The 22,174-nt window shown below is 44.9% G+C and overlaps 1 protein-coding gene across 1 annotated transcript; it reads left to right on the top strand.

The window, feature by feature from the left end:
- Window positions 1-10,445: 10,445 nt before the first annotated feature.
- LOC106594474 (zinc finger protein 664-like) lies at window positions 10,446-21,117 on the top strand. Its single transcript, XM_045711456.1, has 2 exons — window positions 10,446-11,080; window positions 19,119-21,117. Exons 1-2 carry the CDS (start codon window positions 10,672-10,674, stop codon window positions 19,988-19,990), a joined length of 1,281 nt encoding a protein of 426 aa, XP_045567412.1. The 5' UTR covers window positions 10,446-10,671; the 3' UTR covers window positions 19,991-21,117.
- The last annotated feature ends 1,057 nt before the right edge of the window (window positions 21,118-22,174 follow it).

Below are 22,174 nucleotides of genomic sequence, written 5' to 3'. Positions count from 1 at the left end.
GCTGAAGGCGTGGTGGAGTGGTAAACACCACCCCCGGCTCTACCAGGGGCTTGAGGTGGTCTCCCACAGATTTAACAATAACATGTTCTAACAGAATGTAAACTTTCTGCACCACCAGTTCTAATATGTTAACATGAATAAGGACATTTCAAGTTAGAATTCAACACCATGTTCTGTGGCCTTGCTGTTCCATTTCTTGACTGCCCCTGCAACACAGAAACACATTTAGTCATATTATACAAAACACTCAATGTATTCGGGCCTCAAATCAAATGTTTTTATGAAGCCCTTTTTACATCAGCAGATGTCACAAAGTGCTGTACAGAAACCCAGCCTAAAACCCCAAACAGTAAGCAATGCAGATGTATAAGCACGGTGGCTAGAAAAAAACTCCCTAGAAAGGCAGGAACCTAGGCAGAAACATAGAGAGGACTCAGGCTTTGAGGGGTGGCCAGTCCCCTTCTGATTGTGCCAGGTGGATTTTATAAGATTACATGGCCTTTAAGGCCAGATCGTTCTTCAAGATGTTCAAACGTTCATAGATGACCAGCAGGGTCAAATAATAATCACAGTGGTTGTAGAGGGTGCCTCAGGAGTAAATGTCAGTTGGCTTTTCATAGCCGAGCATTGTTTTTTTTTTTACCCCTTCTCCCCAATTTCGTGGTATCCAATTGGTAGTTACAGTCTTGTCCCATCGCTTCAACTCCCGTACGGACTCGGGAGAGGCGAAGGTCGAGAGCCATGCGTCCTCCGAAACACAACCCCGCCAAGCCTCACTGCTTCTTGACACACTAACCTAGAAGCCAGCCGCACCAATGTGTCGGAGGAAATACAGTACACCTGGCGACCGTGTCAGCATGCATGTGCCTGGCCCGCCACAGGAGTTGCTGGAGCACAATGGGACAAGGTCATCCCAGCCAGCCAAACCCTCCCCTAAACCGGATGAAGCTGGGCCAATTGTGTGTCGCCTCATGCGTCTCCCGGTCGCATCCGGCTGCAGCACAGCCCTGTATCGAACCAGTATTTGTAGTTAGCTGAGCCTTCTGAGGTCGAAACAACAGGTAAGGTAGAGAGCGGGTCGAAAACAGCAGGTCTGGGACAAGGTAGCACGTTTGGTGAACAGTTCAGGGTTGCATAGCCGCAGCCAGATCAGTTGAAATTGGAGCAGCAGCACGACCAGGTGGACTGGGGACAGCCAGGAGTAATCTGGCCAAGTTGTCCTGAGGCATGGTCCTAGGGCTCGGGTCCGAGCACGAGAGAGAGAATTAGAGGGAGCATACTTTAAGTTCACACAGGACACCAGATAAAACAGGAGAATTGTGTGACCTCTCACCTTTCTGGCTGTAGAAGTGTTCTTCCAAACCAGTCCCTCAACAGCTCTCTGACTTAGCTCCACCCTCACCGGGTCTTCAGAGGAGAGGAAGGCTGAGGAGGGATGGAAGGATGAATGGATCAATCAGTCAACAAGTCAGTAATATAAAGAGAGTGTTGATCATCTTAAATGTCCATCTCCCACCCATGGAGAGACCTATATACTGTATCCAGGGTTGGGTAGGTTACTTTCTAAATGCAATCTGTTAGTTTCTAGTTACCTGTCCAACATTGTAATCAGTAACAACCTTTGGATTAACCAAACTCAGTAATGTAATCTGATTACTTTCAGATTACTTTCCCCTTAAGAGGCACAGGCTTGTACCACAGTCATAAAATCTGATTTTACTTTAACCATACTGCTAACCCTAATGCCTAACCTTACATTTTTGTTTTCATGATTTTTTCCAATATAGCACATCTTGACTGCAGCTGTCCCTGCTAGCGGAAATCGATCAGTTCTGCGGCGCTATATCCAACAAAAGTGTCATACTGCTCGTGCTTCGCAGAGCAGCACAGAGCTGTTGTGAAGAAAGTTGTCAAGGAAGTGAGTTTGTGTCCCCATCCTCACCTACCTTAAACCAATCATGTCAATGCAGAGCTATACATAGCCCTCCGCATTGATACAAAATTTGAGAGGCACACAGCAATGCGGAATGGAGCTCAATTTGGCCTCTGCATGCCTCCGGAGACACCGCTTCCTTGACTAATTCTTTCACAACAGCTCTGCCGGCGAAGCACAAGAAGTATGAAAACTTCGCCATGGTTTGTTGGACAAAACCTATGGGGGGAAATTAATTGCGTTTTTGTAGGGTTTTTGGATAAACACTGAAAATAAGGTCGGTGGTGAACACAGGCTTAGGAGATCTTATAAGTTTTGTTTGTTAAGTTTTACCTTGTCTGTATCAAAATCAAATCAAATGTATTTGTCACATACACATGGTTAGCAGATGTTAATGCGAGTACAGCGAAATGCTTGTGCTTCTAGTTCCGACCATGCAGTAATATCTAACAAGCAATATAACCTAACAATTTCACAACAACTAACTTATACACACAAGTGTAAAGGAATGAATACGAATATGTACATACAAATATATGAATGAGTGATGCACGAACGGCATAGACAAGATGCAGAAGATGGTATATAGTACAGTATATATATATATATGAGATAAGTAATGTAGGGTATGAAAACATAAAGTGGCATTGTTTAAAGTGGCTAGTGATACATTTAATTACATCAAGATGGCAAGACGCAGTAGATGGTATAGCGTACAGTATATACATATGAGATGAGTAATGTAGGGTATGTAAGCATTATATAAAGTGGCTAGTGATAAATTGATTATGTCAACTTGTAATGGAAATTATATGATTAAAGGTTTGACTAAATGATTTCACCCTGAAAAGGTATAACCGAGTGATTATAAGATGAATGTACTAATGTGTGTGTGTTGGAAAAGTTTAAGCTTAAGGATTTAGCAATGTAGGCAAGACATTCAAGGGAAAAGGGGAACTGTTACCAGACAGAAGACAACTTGTGACCACTGTGAAACTGATAACAGGAAGAAGGTCTCCCCACCCAGAGAGGGGAGAAACCTTTAGGCTTGCAGTAGATTATGTAACATGGGGCAGGATATGATAAGCAATGTATGTGATGGAGAAGACTTGTAAATAAGCATTGACAGTGTTAAAGAAGAGGAGGGGCATTTGTAAAGGCGTATGACTGAATGTCAGGTATAAAAGGCTGTGTACATTGTATGATATTCAGAGCTCTCGTAAATAAACTTTCTGACCAATTGTAGGCTGGCTCTCCGTCTGCTTCATTCAACCAGAATCTTACACCCTCTGGGGGGCAGACTGAGTAGTTTAATTGAAGTTCGGTTTATGAACATTGGGAACAGAATTCCCATGACACAACTTTTCCATTATTAAAGTGGCTAGAGTTGAGTCAGTATGTTGGCAGCAGCCACTCAATGTTAGTGATGGCTGTTTAACAGTCTGATGGCTTTGAGATAGAAGCTGTTTTTCAGTCTCTCGGTCCCCGCTTTGATGCACCTGTACTGACCTCGCCTTCTGGATGATAGCGGGGTGAACAGGCAGTGGCTCGGGTGGTTGTTGTCCTTGATGATCTTTTTGGCCTTCCTGTGACATCGGGTGGTGTAAGTGTCCTGGAGGGCAGGTACTTTGCACCCGGTGATGCGTTGTGCAGACCTCACTATCCTCTGGAGAGCCTTACGGTTATGGATGGAGCAGTTGCTGTACCAGGCGGTGATACAGCCCGACAGGATGATCTCTATTGTGCATCTGTAAAAGTTTGGGAGTGTTTTTGGTGACATGCTGAATTTCTTCAGCCTCCTGAGGTTGAAGAGGCGCTGCTGCGCCTTCTTCACCATGCTGTCTGTGTGGGTGGACCATTTCAGTTTGTCCGTGGTGTGTACGCCGAGGAACTTAAAACTTTCCACCCTCTCCATTACTGTCCCGTCAATGTAGATGGGGGCTGCTCCCTCTGCTGTTTCCTGAAGTCCACGATCATCTCCTTTGTTTTGTTGACATTGAGTGTGAGGTTATTGTCCTGACACCACACTCTGAGGGCCCTCACCTCCTCCCTGTAGGCCGTCTCCTCGTTGTTGGTAATCAAGCCTACCACTGTAGTGTCGTCTGCAAACTTGATGATTGAGTTGGAGGTGTGCATGACCATGCAGTCATGGGTGAACAGGGAGTACAGGAGAGGGCTGAGAACGCACCGGGACCCAGTGTTGAGGATCAGCGGGGTGGAGATGTTGTTACCTACCCTCACCACCTGGGGGCGGCCCGTCAAGAAGTCCAGGACCCAGTTGCACAGGGCGGGGTCGAGACCCAGGGTCTCGAGCTTAATGACGAGTTTGGAGGGTACTATGGTGTTAAATGCTGAGCTGTAATCAATGAACAGCATTCTTACATAGGTATTCCTCTTGTCCAGATGGGTTAGGGCAGTGTGCATTGTGATGGCAATTGCGTCGTCTGTGGACCTATTGGGGCGGTAAGCAAATTGGAGTGGGTCTAGTGTGTCTGGTAGGGTGGAGGTGATATGGTCCTTGACTAGTCTCTCAAAGCACTTCATGATGACGGAAGTGAGTGCTACAGGGTGGTAGTCATTTAGCTCAGTTACCTTAGCTTTCTTGGGAACAGGAACAATGGTGGCCCTCTTGAAGCATGTGGGAACAGCACACTGGGATAGGGATTGATTGAATATGTCCGTAAACACACCAGCCAGCTGGTCTGCGCATGCTCTGAGGACGCGGCCGGGGATGCCGTCTGGGCCTGCAGCCTTGCGAGGGTTAACACGTTTAAATGTTTTACTCACGTTGGCTACAGTGAAGGAGAGCCCGCAGGTTTTGGTAGCGGGCCGTGTCAGTGGCACTGTATTGTCCTCAAAGCGAGCAAAAACGTTGTTTAGTCTGTCTGGGAGCAAGGCATCGTGGTCCGCGACGGGGCTGGTTTTTCTTTTGTAGACACTGCCACATACAGTGGGGGGAAAAAGTATTTGATCCCCTGCTGATTTTGTACGTTTGCCCACTGACAAAGAAAGGATCAGTCTATAATTTTAATGGTAGGTTTACTTGAACAGTGAGAGACAGAATAACAACAAAAATATCCAGAAAAACGTATGTCAAAAATGTTATAAATTGATTTGCATTTTAATGAGGAAAATAAGTATTTGACCCCCTCTCAATCAGAAAGATTTCTGGCTCCCAGGTGTCTTTTATACAGGTAACGAGCTGAGATTAGGAGCACACTCTTAAAGGGAGTGCTCCTAACCGCAGCTTGTTACCTGTAAAAAAGACACCTGTCCACAGAAGCAATCAATCAGATTCCAAACTCTCCACCATGGTCAAAACCAAAGAGCTCTCCAAGGATGTCAGGGACAAGATTGTAGACCTACACAAGGCTGGAATGGCCTACAAGACCATCGCCAAGCAGCTTGGGGAGAAGGTGACAACATTTGGTGTGATTATTCACAAATGGAAGAAACACAAAAGAACTGTCAATATCCCTCGGCCTGGAGCTCCATGCAAGATCTCACCTCGTGGTGTTGCAATGATCATGAGAACGGTGAAGAATCAGCCCAGAACTACACGGGAGGATCTTGTCAAGGATCTCAAGGCAGCTGGGACCACAGTCACCAAGAAAACAATTGGCAACACTACGCCGTGAAGGACTGAAATCCTGCAGCGCCTGCAAGGTCCCCCTGCTCAAGAATACATATACAGGCCCGTCTGAAGTCTGCCAATGAACATCTGAATGACACAGAGGACAACTGGTGAAAGTGTTATGGTCAGATGAGACCAAAATGGAGCTCTTTGGCATCAACTCAACTCGCCATGTTTGGAGGAGGAGGAATGCTGCCTATGACCCCAAGAACACCATCTCCACCGTCAAACATGGAGGTGGAAACATTATGCTTTGGGGGTGTTTTTCTGCTAAGGGGACAGGACAACTTCACCGCATCAAAGGGATGATGGACGGGGCCATGTACCATCAAATCTTGGATGAGAACCTCCTTCCCTCAGCCAGGGCATTGAAAATGGGTCGTGGATGGGTATTCCAGCATGACAATGACCCAAAACACATGGCCAAGTCAACAAAGGAGTGGCTCAAGAAGAAGCACATTAAGGTTCTGGAGTGGCCTAGCCAGTCTCCAGACCTTAATCCCATAGAAAATCTGTGGAGGGAGCTGAAGGTTCGAGTTTCCAAACGTCAGCCTCGAAACCTTAATGATTTGGAGAAGATCTGCAAAGAGGAGTGGGACAAAATCCCTCCTGAGATGTGTGCAAACCTGGTGGCCAACTACAAGAAACGTCTGACCTCTGTGATTGCCAACAAGGGTTTTGCCACCAAGTACTAAGTCAAGTTTTGCAGAGGGGTCAAATACTTATTTCCCTCATTAAAATGCAAATAATTTTATAACATTTTTGACATGCGTTTTTCTGTATTTTTGTTGTTGTTATTCTGTCTCTCACTGTTCAAATAAACCTACTATTATTATAGACTGATAATTTCTTTGTAAGTTGGCAAACATACAAAATCAGCAGGGGATCAAATACTTTTTCCCCCCACTGTACCTCTTGTGTCTGAACCGTTGAATTGCTACTCTACTTTGTCTCTATACTGACGCTTAGCTTGTTTGATTGCCTTGCGGAGGGAATAGCTACACTGTTTGTATTTGGTCATGTTTCCGGTTACCTTGCCCTGATTAAAAGCAGTGGTTCACGCTTTCAGTTTTGTGCGAATGCTGCCATCAATCCACGGTTTCTGGTTGGGGAATGTTTTAATAGACGCTGTGGGTACAACATCACCGATGCACTTGCTAATAAACTCGCTCAGTGTATTTGTCAATGTTGTTGTTCGCCGCAATACGGAGCATATCCCAGTCCACGTGATCTAAGCAATCTTGAAGCGTGGAATCCGATTGGTCGGACCAGCGTTGAACAGACCTGAGCGCGGGTGCTTCCTGTTTTACTTTCTGTCTATAGGCTGGGAGCAACAAATTGGAGTCGTGGTCAGCTTTTCCAAAGGGAGAGCGGGGGAGGATGCCTTATATGTGTCACGGAAGTTAGAATAACAGTGATCTAGGGTTTTGCTAGCCCTGGTAGCACAATCGATATGCTGATAGAATTTGGGGAGCCTTGTTTTCAGATTAGCCTTGTTAAAATCCTCAGCTACAATGAATGCAGCCTCAGGATATGTGGTTTCCATTTTACATAGAGTCGAATGAAGTTCTTTCAGGGCCGTCGATGTGCCTGCTTGAGGGGGAATATACACGACTGTGATTATGATCAAAGAGAATTCTCTTGGTAGATAATGCGATCGGCATTTGATTGTGAGGAATTCTAAGTCAGGTGAACAAAAGGACTTGAGTTCCTGTATGTTGTTATGATCACACCACGTCTCATTAATCATAAGGCATACACCCCCGCCCTTCTTCTTACCAGAGAGATGCTTGTTTCTGTCAGCGCGATGCGTGAAGAAACCAGGTCGCTGTACCGACTCAGATAGTGTGTCTCGAGTGAGCCATGTTTCCGTGAAACAAAGAACGTTACAGTCTCTGATGTCTCTCTGGAATTCTACCCTTGCTTGGATTTCATCTACCTTGTTGTCAAGAGACTGGACATTGGCGAGTAGTATGCTCGGGAGCGGTGCGCGATGTGCCCGTCTACGGAGCCTGACCAGAAGACCGCTCCGTCTGCCCCTTCTACGGCGCCGTTGTTTTGGGTCGCCGGCTGGGATCCGATCCATTGTCCTGGGTGGTTGGCCAAACAGAGGATCCGCTTCGGGAAAGTCGTATTCCTGGTCGTAATGTTGGTGAGTTGATGTTGCTCTTATATCCAATAGTTCCTCCCGACTGTAGGTAATAAAATCTAAGATTTTCTGTGTTAACTTTGTAAGAAATAACACATAAAAAAACAAAATACTGCATAGTTTCCTAGGAACGCGAAGCGAGGCGGCCATCTCTGTCGGCGCCGGATCAATCTGAATGTTCCCAGCCGTGATGACGTATCCCAGAAGGGAGCGATGAATTTCACACTTCTTCTCAGCCTTGACAAACAACTGCTTCCCCAGGAGGCGCTGGAGGACTTGTGGGACGTGGAGAACATGCTCCTGAACCGAACTGGAAAAGACAAGGATGTCGTCAAGGTAGACAAAAATGAACCGGTTCAACATGTCACAGAGCACATCACTGACCACAGCCTGGAAAACTGTAGGAGTGTTTGTCAGTCCAAATGGCATAACCAGATACTCGTAGTGCTCGCTAGCTGTGTTAAAGACTGTCTTCCATTCGTTTCCTTCCTGTATCCGAACCAGATGGTAGGCATTCCGAAGGTCCAACTTCGAGAATACAGTCAACCCCTGGAGAGGCTCGAAAGCCGAGGAGAGGAGTGGTAGCGGGTTAAGGCCCTGGTAGTCGATACACGGGAAACTTGTGTCCTTCTCCACAAAGAAGAACCCTGCTCCCAGAGAGTCCTCAATGTACCCATGGTCTTGGTCTCCAGACCAGACAGGGAATGAAGCTGCCCCGAGGCGGTGTAGTACCAGGCAGGAGGTCAATGGCACAGTCATAGGGTCGATGCAGAGGAAGAGATGTGGCGCCATCCTTGTTGAAAACCTCCCGGAGGTCCTGATACTCCGCTGGAACGGCAGAGAAATCCGAGGCTTTACCCAAGTCCGCAGGAGGATGTCGTGGGGCGGGCTGCGGCGCCTTGAGGCAATGCATGTGGCAGAACGGTCTCCAACCCAGGATTGAACCAGTAGCCCAGTTGATCAGGGCGTTGTGCCTCTGGAGCCATGACAATCCCAAAACCACAGGTGCATGAGGAGATTCAATGAGCAGGAACTGCATGGTCTCACTGTGGTTACCTGACACTCGCAGGTTGATAGGAATCGTACTGTGAGTGGCTGCCAATAGAGCGTCCGTCCAATACTCTGACGTCCATGGGAACGGAGAGGAGTTGTGTGGAGATACCAGCTCTTGCACCAGGGTAGTGTCCATAAAGCTCTTAAAGCACCCGGAGAGATTTAGACCGGTCACCCCACAGCAGGATACCATGGAGAGGAGTATGAGTAATGGGAGATGGGAGACTCCCTGTATGGTCAACCAGCGTTTATTTGTTTTTTTCCTCTCTTGAATCTACACATAATACCCCATGATGAAAAGCAAAAACAGTTTTTTATACATTTTTGCAAATTTATAAAAAATTATTCAACTTTAATAACACATTTACATAAGTATTAAGAAACTTTACTCAGTATTTTGTTGAAGCACCTTTTGGCAGCGATTACAGCATAGATTCTTCTTGGGTATGACGCTACAAGCTTGGCATACCTGTATTTGGGGAGTTTCTCCCATTCTTCTCTGCAGATCCTCTCAAGTCCTGTCAGGTTGGATGGGGAGCGTTGCTGCACAGCCATTTTCAGTTCTATCCAGAGACGGTTGATCGAGTTCAAGTCCGGGCTCTGGCTGGACCAGTCAAGGACATTCAGAGACTTGTCCCGAAGCCACTCCTGCATTGACTTGGCAATGTGAGTAATTTTCCTGTTGGAAGGTGAACCTACGCCCCAGTCTGAGGACCTGAGCGCTCTGGAACAGGTTTTCATCAAGGATCTCTCTGTACTTTGCTCCGTTCATCTTTCCCTCATCCTGACTAGTCTCCCAGTCACTGAAAAGCATCCCCACGGTATGATGCTGCCACCACTATACTTCACCGTTGGGATGGTGCCAGGTTTCCTCAAGACGTGACGCTTGGCATTCAGGCCAAAGAGTTTAATCTTGGTTTCATCAGACCAGAGAAGCTTGTTTCTCATGGTCTGGGAGTCTTCAGGTGTCTTTTGACAAACTCCAAGCAGGCTGTCATGTGCCTTTTACTGAGGAGTGGCTTCTGTCTGGCCACTCTACCATAACGGCCTGATTGGTGGAGTGCTGCAGAGATGGTTGTCCTTCTGGAAGGTTCTCCCATCTCCACAGAGGAACTCTAGAGCTCTGTCAGAGTTACCATCGGGTTCTTGGTCACCCCCCTGATCGGCCCTTCTCCCCCGATTGCTCAGTTTGGCCGAGCGGCCAGCTATAGGAAGAGTCTTGGTGGTTCCAAACATTTTTTGGATGCCAATTATCAATGAGTAACAAGTATTTTTTAGGTTTAGGAATTTGAGTAATTAAACCTTGCGTTAGAGGGGCTAGCATACAAACTCGGTAGCACAGACTAGATTCAGTTGATGTTGAGAAATCGTGCATTGTGGGTATTTTAGAAGATATCCGGAAATAAGTTAATAAATATGTAATAACCCAACAACATAACTGTTTGTACTTAATAGGTAACCAGATCGTGACTACAACTAAGGTACTAAGTCTTTAACCACATTCTGTTGTTACATTGGTGAGTAAAAACTCATGCTTCCTACAGTTTAACTTTTTGTCTGAAAATAAACTCTACATTTTACTCAACTGCGTTACCCACTCCAGTCAGCAGATGGCGGTATGGTACTTTAAGGCAATGCTGTTGGTGTGACGTATAATCTAATGGACGGAACGTTACTTTCAACAGCAGTAACAGTCAGCCACCTCGGTAGTTTGCTAGACAAAATTGCGGAAACAATAAAGCTCTTTAGACGCTTTAGTGTATATTAGCCACTGTGTTTTAAACCCACTTCTGACGTCTAGTTAGTTATCCAATCTAATTTCATATTTACGGTGTTGTTGTTATTGGTCAGCTAGCTGGCTGGTTAAGTTAGCATTAGCCTAGCTAGCTAACATCTCCGACAATGAGCTCACTAAACTACTCTCCTCCTGTTAAAGAAGAGATCTGCTGGACGGAGAAAGAGGGTCTGTGGCTGAACATTGTTGTGAAAGAGGAGAAGGAAGATGAGGATGTCACGATACAAAAACAAGTAGAGGCTGTTACCGTGAAAGAAGAGGGAGACGCGTTCAGAGTGAAAGAGGAGGAGGATGTTACAGTGAAAGAAGAGGAGGAAGAGAAAGAGGAGGATGCAGTTTTTGGATTGAAAGAGGAGGAGGGGGAGATGACTGTCACATCGAAAAAGGAGGAGGAAGAAGAGGAGGAAACTGGAAATCTGGGCCCGGTTTCCCAAAGGCAACTTAAGGCGTCCAATGGTTCAAACAATGAACATAGCAGTAAGATTGTTTTGAGAAACCGTTCCCTGATTAACACTAGTAAGTACTGTCTTAAAAACAGAGGCACAAACTCTGCAGTTGTTGAACTGATGTTTGGTGTTAAAGGGGAAATCTGCACTTACATCCATATTTTGACTTTTAAATGATTTATATATAGCCATTGATTCTTGAAGAATATAACACATGCCTCATGAGCTTAGTAAACTGTTGTACCCCATCAGAACCCCAAAGAAGCTTTTTTTTACTCCAATGTTTAGAAACAATGTAAACCAACACTGTATAGCCTCAACATGGTTAAAACTGTAATGTTTATAATGGATGGTCAGTCCTTTCATCCATAGGTCTGTCTATGAATTTAAGAGTAGTTACATTTTTCCAGACCCATCATCATCTTATTACCAAAACAGTGGTGGAATTTGTTATTGTTTGAACTGCAGGTTGGTTGATGTGTGACTTTTTTAAAGTGGCAACCTAGTATTTAAACAGCAACAAAATGGCTTCACAGAGACTTGGCAAACAGCTGAGGGATGGGGTCTGGAGAAATGTAACCACTCTCAAATTCATAGAGAAAGCTTTTGTAGCAACCTTAACCCAAAACCTAGCGACCTCGTCAAGAAGTTCAGACATCTTGGCGTAACAGTTATAAGGCGTTGAGTGTTGGCTTGACAGTCGCTTCTATACAAAGACTGGACATCCAGAAGGTCAAAATTATCATTTTAACCAGATTTGAGGCTATGCGGTGTTTGTTTGGTCCCGTGTGGCTCAGTTGGTAGAGCATGGTGTTTGCAATGCCAGGGTTATGGGTTCGATTCCCACAGGGGACCAGTATGAAAAGAAGAAGAAAAAAAAAGGAAAAAAATGTATGAAATGTATGCATTCACTACTGTAAGTCGCTCTGGATAAGAACGTCTGCTAAATGACTAAAATGTAAATGTTTATAAACAGTGGTATTATAGGAGCTCATGTTTTGGTTTCTGGTGGGATAATACAGTTGACACTTTTGAGGCATTTATAAGTTATATTCTTCAAGAATTATATAGTATATGGGTATTTTTATAACTGCCAGTGTAGATTTCTTGTGGGGGTGAAATTGTTACAGCTGTTAAGTCAAATTGTATAATATTCTGCCAAATTATTTCCACTTTTTTTTAGGGCTGACCCGTAGTCGGCTGGCAGATTGTTTGGTCGATAGGCTGTTTTGTTGACTAATATTTTTTGGTCAAGCAGTTGCAAATACACTACATATGCAAATGTGAAAACCGCTTCAAATTAGTGGATTCAGCTATTTCAGCCACACCCATTGCTGACAGGTGTATAAAATTGAGCACACCGCCATGCAATCTCATAGACAAACATTGGCAGTAGAATGACCTTACTGAAGAGCTAAGTGACTTTAAACGTAGCACCGTCATAGGATGCCACCTTTCCAACAAGTCAGTTTGTCAAATTTCTGCCCTGCTAGAGCTTCCCCTGGTCAACTGTAAGTGTTGTTATTGTGAAGTGGAAACGTCTAAGAGCAACAACAGCTCAGCTGCAAAGTGGTAGGCCACACAAGCTCACAGAACGGGACGGCCGCGTGCTGATGCGTGTTCCAAACTGCCTCGCACTCCAAACTGCCTTCGGACGGCCGAGCAGCCGTACACAAGCCCCAAGATCACCATGCGCAATGCCATGCATCATGGGCTGGAGTGGTGTAAAGGTTGCCGCCATTGGACTCTGGAGCATCGGACTGCCAGATGGTGAAGTGTGATTCATTCCGACGGACAAATCTGGGTTTAGCGGGTGCTACCTGCCTGAATGCATAGTTCCAACTGTAAAGTTTGGTGGAAGAGGAATAATGATCTGGGGCTGTTTTTTCATGGTTTGGGCCCCTTAGTTCCAGTGAAGGGAAATTGTAATGCTACAGCATACAATGACATTCTAGAACATTCTGTGCTTCCAACTCCGTAGCAACAGTTTGGCCCTTTCCTGTTTCAGCATGACAATTCTCTCGTGCATAAAGCCAAGTCCAAACAGAAATGGTTTGTTGAGGTTCGGTGTGGAAGAACTTGACTTGCCTGCACGAACTGCATATTAATGCCCATGATTTTGGAATGAGATGTTCGATGAGCAGGTGTCCCCATACTTTTGGCCATGTAGTGTATCATAACGTTTTGCTACCGTTATATTCCCGTGGTACCGTGCAACACTAGTAGTGTATGTGGGTTGGAGTGTCAGTGTAGGCTGTGTGGGCAGAGTCTAGTGAGTGTGCGGGCAGAGTCTAGTGAGTGTGCGGGCAGAGTCTAGTGAGTGTGCGGGCAGAGTCTAGTGAGTGTGCGGGCAGAGTCTAGTGAGTGTGCGGGCAGAGTCTAGTGAGTGTGCGGGCAGAGTCTAGTGAGTGTGCGGGCAAAGTCTAGTGAGTGTGCGGGCAGAGTCTAGTGAGTGTGCGGGCAGAGTCTAGTGAGTGTGCGGGCAGAGTCTAGTGAGTGTGCGGGCAGAGTCAGTGGAGCATTTTTGGGGGATAAATAAATAATAAGGGGAGTCAGCGAGTTAAGAAGAAAAAAAGGGTGGGGGTCAATGTAAATAGTCCGGGTGGCCATTGATTAGATGTTCAGCAGTCTTATGGTTTGGGGGGGTAGAAGCTGTTGAGGAGCCTTTTTGGTCCCAGGCTTGGCATTCTGGTACTGCTTGCCATGCGGTAGCAGAGAGTACGGTCTATCGCTTGGGTGGCTGGAGTCTTTTGACAATTTTTGGAGCCTTCCTCTGACACCGCCTGGTATAGAGGTCCTGGATGGCGGTGATGCAGCCGGCCAAGATGCTCTCCAAATCAAATCAAATTTCATTGGTCACATATTTAGCAGATGTTATTGCGGGTGTAGAGAAAATGCTTGTGTTCCTAGCTCCAACAGTGCAGTTGTATCTAACAATACACACACATCTAAAAGTAAAATAATGGAATTAATAAATATCACTGTTAGGATGTCGGAGTGGCATTGACTAAAATACAGTAGCATAGAATACAGTATATACATATGAGATGAGTAAAGCAGTATGTAAACATTATTAAAGTGACTATTGTTCCATTATTAAAGTGACCAGTGATTCCATGTCTATGTATATAGGGCAGCAGCTTCTAAGATGCAGCGTTGAGTAACAGGGTGGTAGCCGGCTAGTGATGGCTATTTAACAGTCTGATGGCCTTGAGATAGAAGCTGTTTTTCAGTCTCTCGGTCCCAGCTTTGATTCACCTGTACTGACCTCGCCTTCTGGATGGTAGCGGGGTGAACAGGCAGTGGCTCGGGTGGTTGATGTCCTTGATGATCTTTTTGGCCTTCCTGTGACATCGGGTGGTGTAGGTGTCCTGGAGGGCAGGCAGTGTGCCCCCGGTGCTGCGTTGTGCAGACCGCACTACCCTCTGGAGAGCCTTCCGGTTATGGGCGGAGCAGCTACCGTACCAGGCGGTGATACAGCCCGACAGGATGCTCTCAATTGTGCATCTGTATAAGTTAGTGAGGGTTTTTGGTGACAAGCCAAATTTCTTCAGCCTCCTGAGGTTGAAGAGGCGCTGTTGCGCCTTCTTCACCATGCTGTCTGTGTGGGTGGACCATTTCAGTTTGTCCGTGATGTGTACGCCGAGGAACTTAAAACTTTCCACCATTTCAATGGGGCACCTGTAGAACCTTTTTGAGGATCTCAGGGCCGATGACAAATCTTTTCATTTTCCCTAAAGGGGGGAAGAGGCGTTGTCGTGCCCTCTTCACTATGTTGGTGTGTTTGGAACATGAAGCACTCGACACGCTTCACTAATCAAATCAAAAGCAAATTGTATTCGTCACATGTCCTGAAGACAACAGGTCTAGTAGACCTTACAGTGAAATGCTTACTTACAAGCCCTTAACCAACAATGCAGTTTTAAGAAAATACCAAAAAAAGTAAGAGATAAGAATAACAAATAATGAAAGAGCAGCAGTAAATAACAATAGCGAGGCTATATAAAGGGGGGTGCCGGTACAGAGTCAATGTGTGGGGGCACCGGTTAGTTGAGGTAATATGTACATGTAGGTAGAGTTATTAAAGTGGCTATGCATAGACAATAACAGAGAGTAGCTGCAGCGTAGAAGAGGGGGGGCACACAATGCAAATAGTCTGGGTAGCCATTTGATTAGCTGTTCAGGAATCTTATGGCTTGGGGGTAGAAGCTCTTTAAAGCCTCTTAGACCTAGACTTGGCACTCCGGTACCGCTTGCCATGCGGTAGCAGAGAGAACAGTCTATGACTAGGGTGGCTGGAGTCTGACAATTTTTAGGACCTTCCTCTGACACCCCCTGTTATAGAGGTACTGGATGGCAGGAAGCTTGGCCCCGGTGATGTACTGGGCCGTACGCACTACCCTCTGTAGTGCCTTGCGGTTGGAGTCCAAGCAGTTGCCATACCAGGTAGTGATGCAACCATTCAGGACGCTCTCGATGGTGCAGCTGTAAAACCTTTTGAGGATCTGAGGACCCATGCCAAATCTTTTCAGTTTCCTGAGGGGGGATAGGCTTTGTTGTGCCCTCTTCACGACTGTCTTGGTGTGTTTTGTCAATGTGAATGGGGGCATGTTCGGCCTTCCGTTTCCTGTAGTCCACGATCAGCTCCTTTGTCTTGCCCACGTTGAGGAAGAGGTTGTTATCCTGGCACCACACTGTCAGGTCTCTGACCTCCTCCCTATAGCCTGTCTCATCGTCATCGGTGATCAGGCCTACCACCGTCTGGTTGTCAGCCAACGTAATGATGGTGTTGGAGTTGCGCTGCCATACAGTTGTGGGGGCGAACAGGAAGTAGAGGACGGGACTGAGCTACCATGTTGCGGATGATTTTTAAAATTGATTATTAAAACAAGCCGCTCAACATTTACATTACATTCAGTCATCTTGCAGACTCCCGTCCAGAGCGACCCACAGGAGCAACCAGGGTCAAGCGCCCCGCCCAAGGGAACGTCGACAGATCTCTCACCAAGCTCCTATTGGCCACCGGCCCAAGCTCCCAACCACCAGGTCACAAACCATCCAAGATCCCAGAGAGCTATCCGAGAACCCCCTCGCCCCCGGGTCCTTAGCTTATTGATGAGCTTTCAGGGCACCATGGTGTTGAACGCTGAGCTGTAGTCAATGAATAGCATTCTTACATAGGTGTTCCTTTTGTCCAGGTGGGTGAGGGCAGTGTGGAGTGCAGTAGAGATTGCATCATCTGTGGATCTGTTGGGGCGGTATGCAAATTGGAGTGAGCCCAGGGTTTCTGGGATGATGGTGCTGATGTGAGCCATGACCAGCCTTTCAAAGCATTTCATGGCTACAGATGTGAGTGCTACGGGGCAGTAGTCATTTAAACCAGTTACCTTGGCGTTCTTGTGCACAGGGATTATGGTGGTTTGCTTGAAACATGTAGGTATTACAGACTGGGTCAGGAAGACATTGACAGTGCGGCAGAGGCAGCAGCAGCAGAGATGAGGAAACAGCCCTTGCCTTAAGCCCTATTTGGACGGGATTAGTTTTACTGGGGTGGTCAGGTACATTAGAGTGTCTAGTTTGAGAAACAGATGCCTCACCTCAACTGGCATCTTAAGATTAAGATGGGCAAAAGAACACAGACACTGGACAGAGGAACTCTGCCTAGAAGGCCAGCATCCCAGAGTTGCCTCTTCACTGTTGATGTTGAGACTGGTGTTTTGTGGGTACTATTTAATGAAGCTGCCAGTTGAGGACTTGTGAGACGTCTGTTTCTCAAACTAGACACTAATGTACTTGTCCTCTTGCTCAGTTGTGCACCGGGGCCTCCCACTCCTCTTTCTATTCTGGTTAGAGACAGTTTGCACTGTTCTGTGAAGGGAGTAGTACACAGCGTTGTACGAGATCTTCAGTTTTTTGGCAATTTCTCGCATTGAATAGCCTTCATTTCTCAGAACAAGAATAGACTGACGAGTTTCAGAAGAAAGCTCCTTGTTTCTGGCCATTTTGAGCCAGTAATCGAACCCACAAATGCTGATGCTCCAGATACTCAACTAGTTTAAAGGACAGTTTTATTGCTTCTTTAATCAAAACAACAATTTTCAGCTGTGTGAACATAATTGCAAAATGGTTTTCTAATGACCAATTAGCCTTTTTAAAATGATAAACTTGGATTAGCTAACACAACGTGCCATTGGAACACAGGAGTGATGGTTGCTGATAATGGGCCTCTGTACGTCAATGTAGCTATTCCATAGAAAATCTGCCTTTTCCAGCTACAATAGTCATTTACAACATTAACAATGTCTACACTGTATTTCTGATCAATTTGATGTTATTTTAATGGACAAAAAAATGTGATTTTCTTTCAAAAAGAAGGACATTTCTAAGTGACCCCAAACTTTTGAACGGTAGTGTACTTTACGGAATTCAAAATGACAACGCTTGTCTTTTATAACTTGGATGTGTAAGTGGCTGGCATGTCATGTCGAAGTTTGCTAATCTTGTGCAGCCAGACCTATTTGCCATCTCTTTTGCCTCATCCCTCTCAACCATACATTTTTTTCAATTCCTCATCAATCCAAGGGGATTTAACAGTTTTTACAGTCATTTTCTTACTGGGTGCTTATTAGTAACTGGGATAAGCAATTTCATAAATGTGTCAAGTGCTGTGTCTGGTTGCTCGTCATTACACACCACGGACCAACAAATATCGTTTACATCAACAACATAGCAATCACTACAACACGTATTGTAACATTGTGTCTTCTAAAGCCACTAGGATAATGTTCATTTTGCTGAAGCATTATGGCGACTCAGCGACACAATGGTAGGGATCAGCTGAGCTGGACTTGGGTCATATGATAAGTCATTGTCTCAACGCAGCCTTATAATGCTGTGAAAGGATCCAGGAACCCACATGATTTGGATGGATCCCATCCTCCTAATAAAACAAGCTTCTGTTTCCAGAAGGTATCAGAATTGTCAGATGCTACACCCACAGAGTCAGTAGTCTCGTAGCCAGTTATGGAGGCTTAAAAGGTCAGTTAACTCACTGTTTAAAAATGTTAAATAAGAATTTGTTCTTAGCTGACTTGCCTAGTTAAATAAAGGTCAAATAAAAAGTAGTGACCCAATCAGTTCTTTTAAAATCCCTCTTCAGCTGTTCTGAGCTTCCCTTCATAATGTTATCCGACCCCACATGAACCATGACAGCATCAGCCCCACCGGTGACTGACCTCGGGAAGCCACCTGGTGATATCCTGACAAAGTCTTTGCCCCAGGTACAGATATATGCCTCACCGTCGAACTCCCTATCACAATCGCCGGAATGATCCGGCCTCTGGCATGTCTCGAAGCTGATTGCAAGGCCAGAGCCACAGAACTCACCTGAGAAAAGGGCTGTTGAGACGCCGGCTGCGTGCAGGACACAACAGCCAAAAGGACAAAGGTCTGATCCAGAGAGCACGGCCCAGCGGAGGGGGGCCTCGGTGGACCAGGCTGTGTCCAGGCAGTTGATTGACTAGGACAGGGAGAGGTAGCTGGAGTGGCATCCACAGCCATGGAGGGAACACCCAAGCTCCTGGCAGATGACAGCTGCTATGAGACATGAAATTGAGCTCAGGTGCATCCTGTTTCGATTGAGCATCCTTGAGATGCTTCTACCAACTTGATTGGACTCCACCAGTGGTAAATTCAATTGATTGGACATGGTTTGGAAAGGCACACACCTGTCTATATAAGGTCCCACAGTTGACAGTGTATGTCAGCTCAAAAACCAAGCCATGAGGTCGAAGGAATTGTCCGTAGAGCTCTGAGACAAGATTGTGTTGAGACACAGATCTGGGGGAGTGTACCAAAACATTTCTGCAACATTGAAGGTCCCCAAGAACACAGTGGCCTCCATCATTCTTATATGAAACAAGTTTAGAACCACAAAGACTCTTCCTCGAGCTGGCCGCTCAAGGATGCTCAATTTCACTTCTGTCTTAAGACAATTGTTAAATAAGTTTGGACACAACATCATGGGCATCACCTTTTAGTTAAAATAAACAGTGGATTACTGCTGTTGTGGGCCTTTAACCATCTGTCTGACTTTGTCGTTCATACAGGAGAGAGACGTGATTGTTGTGGATCCTCTGGGGAGCCTCAACAACATGAAGCTGAGGAGGCAGAGAAGAGTCTCTCCACATCAGCACACCTCAAACACCAGCGGAGACCCACCGGGAAGAAACCTCACCACTGCTCTGACTGTGGGAAGAGATTCCCCTCTTCAGCAGACCTCAAAAGACATCTGAGAATCCATACTGGAGAGAAACCTAATAGCTGTGATCAATGTGGGAAGAGTTTTAGTGTTACAAGCAGCCTGAAAGCACACCAGAAAACACACACAGGAGAGAAACCTTATAGCTGTGATCAATGTGGGAAGAGTTTTGTTACATCTAGCAGTCTGACTATACACCAGAGAATACACACTGGAGAGAAACCTTATAGCTGTGGTCAATGTGGGAAGAGTTTTAATGTTCCAAGCAGCCTGAAAACACACCAGAGAACACACACAGGAGATAGACCTTATAGCTGTAGTCAATGTGGGAAGAGTTTTACTTCATCTAGCCAGCTGACTATTCACGAGAGAACACACACAGGAGAGAAACCTTATAGCTGTAGTCAATGTGAGAAGAGGTTTACTCACTCAAGCAACCTGATGGTACATTTAAGAACACACACTGGAGAGAAACCTTATAGCTGTGATCAATGTGGCAAGAGTTTTGTTACATCTAGCTGTCTGACTATGCACCAGAGAACACACACAGGAGAGAAACCTTTTAGCTGCACTCAATGTGGGAAGAGTTTCACTCAGGCAAACATCCTGATAGCACACCGGAGAACTCACACAGGAGAGAAACCTTATAGCTGTGATCAATGTGGCAAGAGTTACTCTGGTAAAAGAGCTCTGATTAAACATCAGAAAATACATACATGAAGGATTGTTTCATGATATCAATGAAATAATGTCACAATGTAGAATGTTTTAACATTGTAGTAGGAGTATTTTAATGGTGTCACAATGTAGAACCCTAAACGTTTACCCCCTGTTCTATTGATTTCAGCGTGATATGGATATTATCCTCATTGGGAAAAATGCAGGGTCTGAAATGAAAGAGTAGTATTTATGTGATTAACATCAAGTGTTGTGTTAGACTTACCTCATCGGTGACCCATTTGAATCAAAATGCAACACTTCAAAATGTAGATAGCTGTTTTCTACAAATTGTCTTCTAACCAATGATGTACACATTATTCCCAGATTCTGTGTGGTTTTTGAGCTGTTTTAACAGGACGTGCAACCTCATCTCCCTCCTCTCTCACAATTGATTTCAACTTGATATCGATATGAGTATTGACAATAAGTGTTGCGTTTCTCTTCGTTCTGGGGACCTCTAAATTTAAATGCATCACTCTAAAATGTAGCTGACTGTCTTCTGCAGGTTGTCGTCTAACCAGTGAGGTAACAGATATCTCCCATTTCCATGTGTGTTTTTTAGTTGTGTTAGTTTCAACAGCACATACAACCTGATTTCCCCCCCTAACAGATATCAGTGATTTATTGCCTCTTGTTGTTTCTGGAAATTGGTTATTGATTTGGACAGGTTAAAACTGTGGTTTGACATTCGTGCTATCTCACCTAGCAAAGACTATTCTGACATCCAATCTATGTTTGATTTTGGTTGAAGTTGACATTTATTTTGAAAGTACGTATTTTTCAGGTCGTTGTTTCGACGACTTGAAAACAACTTAGTTTCAACGAACTTGCAACATGGAGGCAGTATATAAAAATGGTCTATGAACAGTTTTATTAACAATCATACATCATTCCAGTTTTTACACATAGTTTTTATTTACATCATTCAAGTGCTAATTGTCATTTTTTTCACTACTAAAGAAGCATGACTCAAATCACCTACTCATATTTCAAACATTCGGCCTGACAAAAGATCGTTTTTGTTATTCAATGCCTCTGCCCGACGTCCAATCTACGCTCGGTTTTGTCCAATCAGTCAGGCCACTGAATATGCATAAGCAATGTAAAGAGATGTGGGGAAAAGTACATTTGACACAAATTACCTTCATAATAACAAAGAACAAATGTGTGCCTGAGGGGAAATTAACTTTCATATAGCCAAAAGAGGTGATCAATTACACCAATATCAGTGGACAATTTGCACTAATGTAAATAAACATAGATGATGGAACATATTCCCTTTTGCTGACATGATGAACCACTAAGGGGACATAAATATTTACCATCTAAACCATGTGTGACCTCTGACCTCTCTGGCTGTAGAAGTGTTCTTCCTAACCTGTCCCTCAACAGCTCTCTGACTGAGCTCCACCCTCACTGGGTCTTCAGAGGAGAGGAAGGCTGAGGAGGGATGGAAGGATGAATGGATCAATCAGTCAACAAGTCAGTAATATAAAGAGAGTGTTGATCATCTTAAATGTCCATCTCCCACCCATAGAGAGACCTATATACTGTGTCCAGGGTTGGGTAGGTTACTTTTAAATCTACAATTACTAGTTGCCTATCCAGAATTGTCATCATTAAGTAATCTGATTACTTTTAGATGATCCTTTCCTGAAGAGCACAGGTTAGTACCAAAAATCTGATTTGAAACCTAACCTTAACCACACTGCTAACCCTAACATTAAATGTCCTTAACTTTAACCATACTGCTAATACCTAACCCTTACTTTAACCATACTGTTAACCCTAATGCCTAATCCTAACCTTACATTTGTTTTTTCATACATTTTTACAATATAGCACATTTTGACTGCAGCTGGTCCGTCTAGCGGAAATCCGTCAGTTCTGTCTCTAGGACAAGACTCATCACAATAAACATCACCAATTTTATCATTGCAATGTGGTACAAAAACTGGCAAAGGTGTGCTTGAGGACCATGCGGATGGCTCAGAGCGGTCTTTTTGGAGTTTTTAACTGGCTGGATTTAGGACTGAGCAGACACCACAGAGCAGGCAGACAGGCTGTGTGAAAAGGAAAGCTAATTATGAAAACCACCTAAATAGACTCACATTCACTGAACATTTAGTGTAGCAGTCAGTTAGGTTAAATGTTATAAAAAAAAATCTGCCGGTGTGCCTTTGA

This window comes from Salmo salar, chromosome ssa02, assembly GCF_905237065.1.
Source record: "Salmo salar chromosome ssa02, Ssal_v3.1, whole genome shotgun sequence".
NCBI classification, from domain to species: Eukaryota; Metazoa; Chordata; class Actinopteri; order Salmoniformes; family Salmonidae; genus Salmo; species Salmo salar.
The sequence above is the reverse complement of the archived record's forward strand: the minus strand, read 5'-3'. Positions and strand labels throughout refer to the sequence as shown.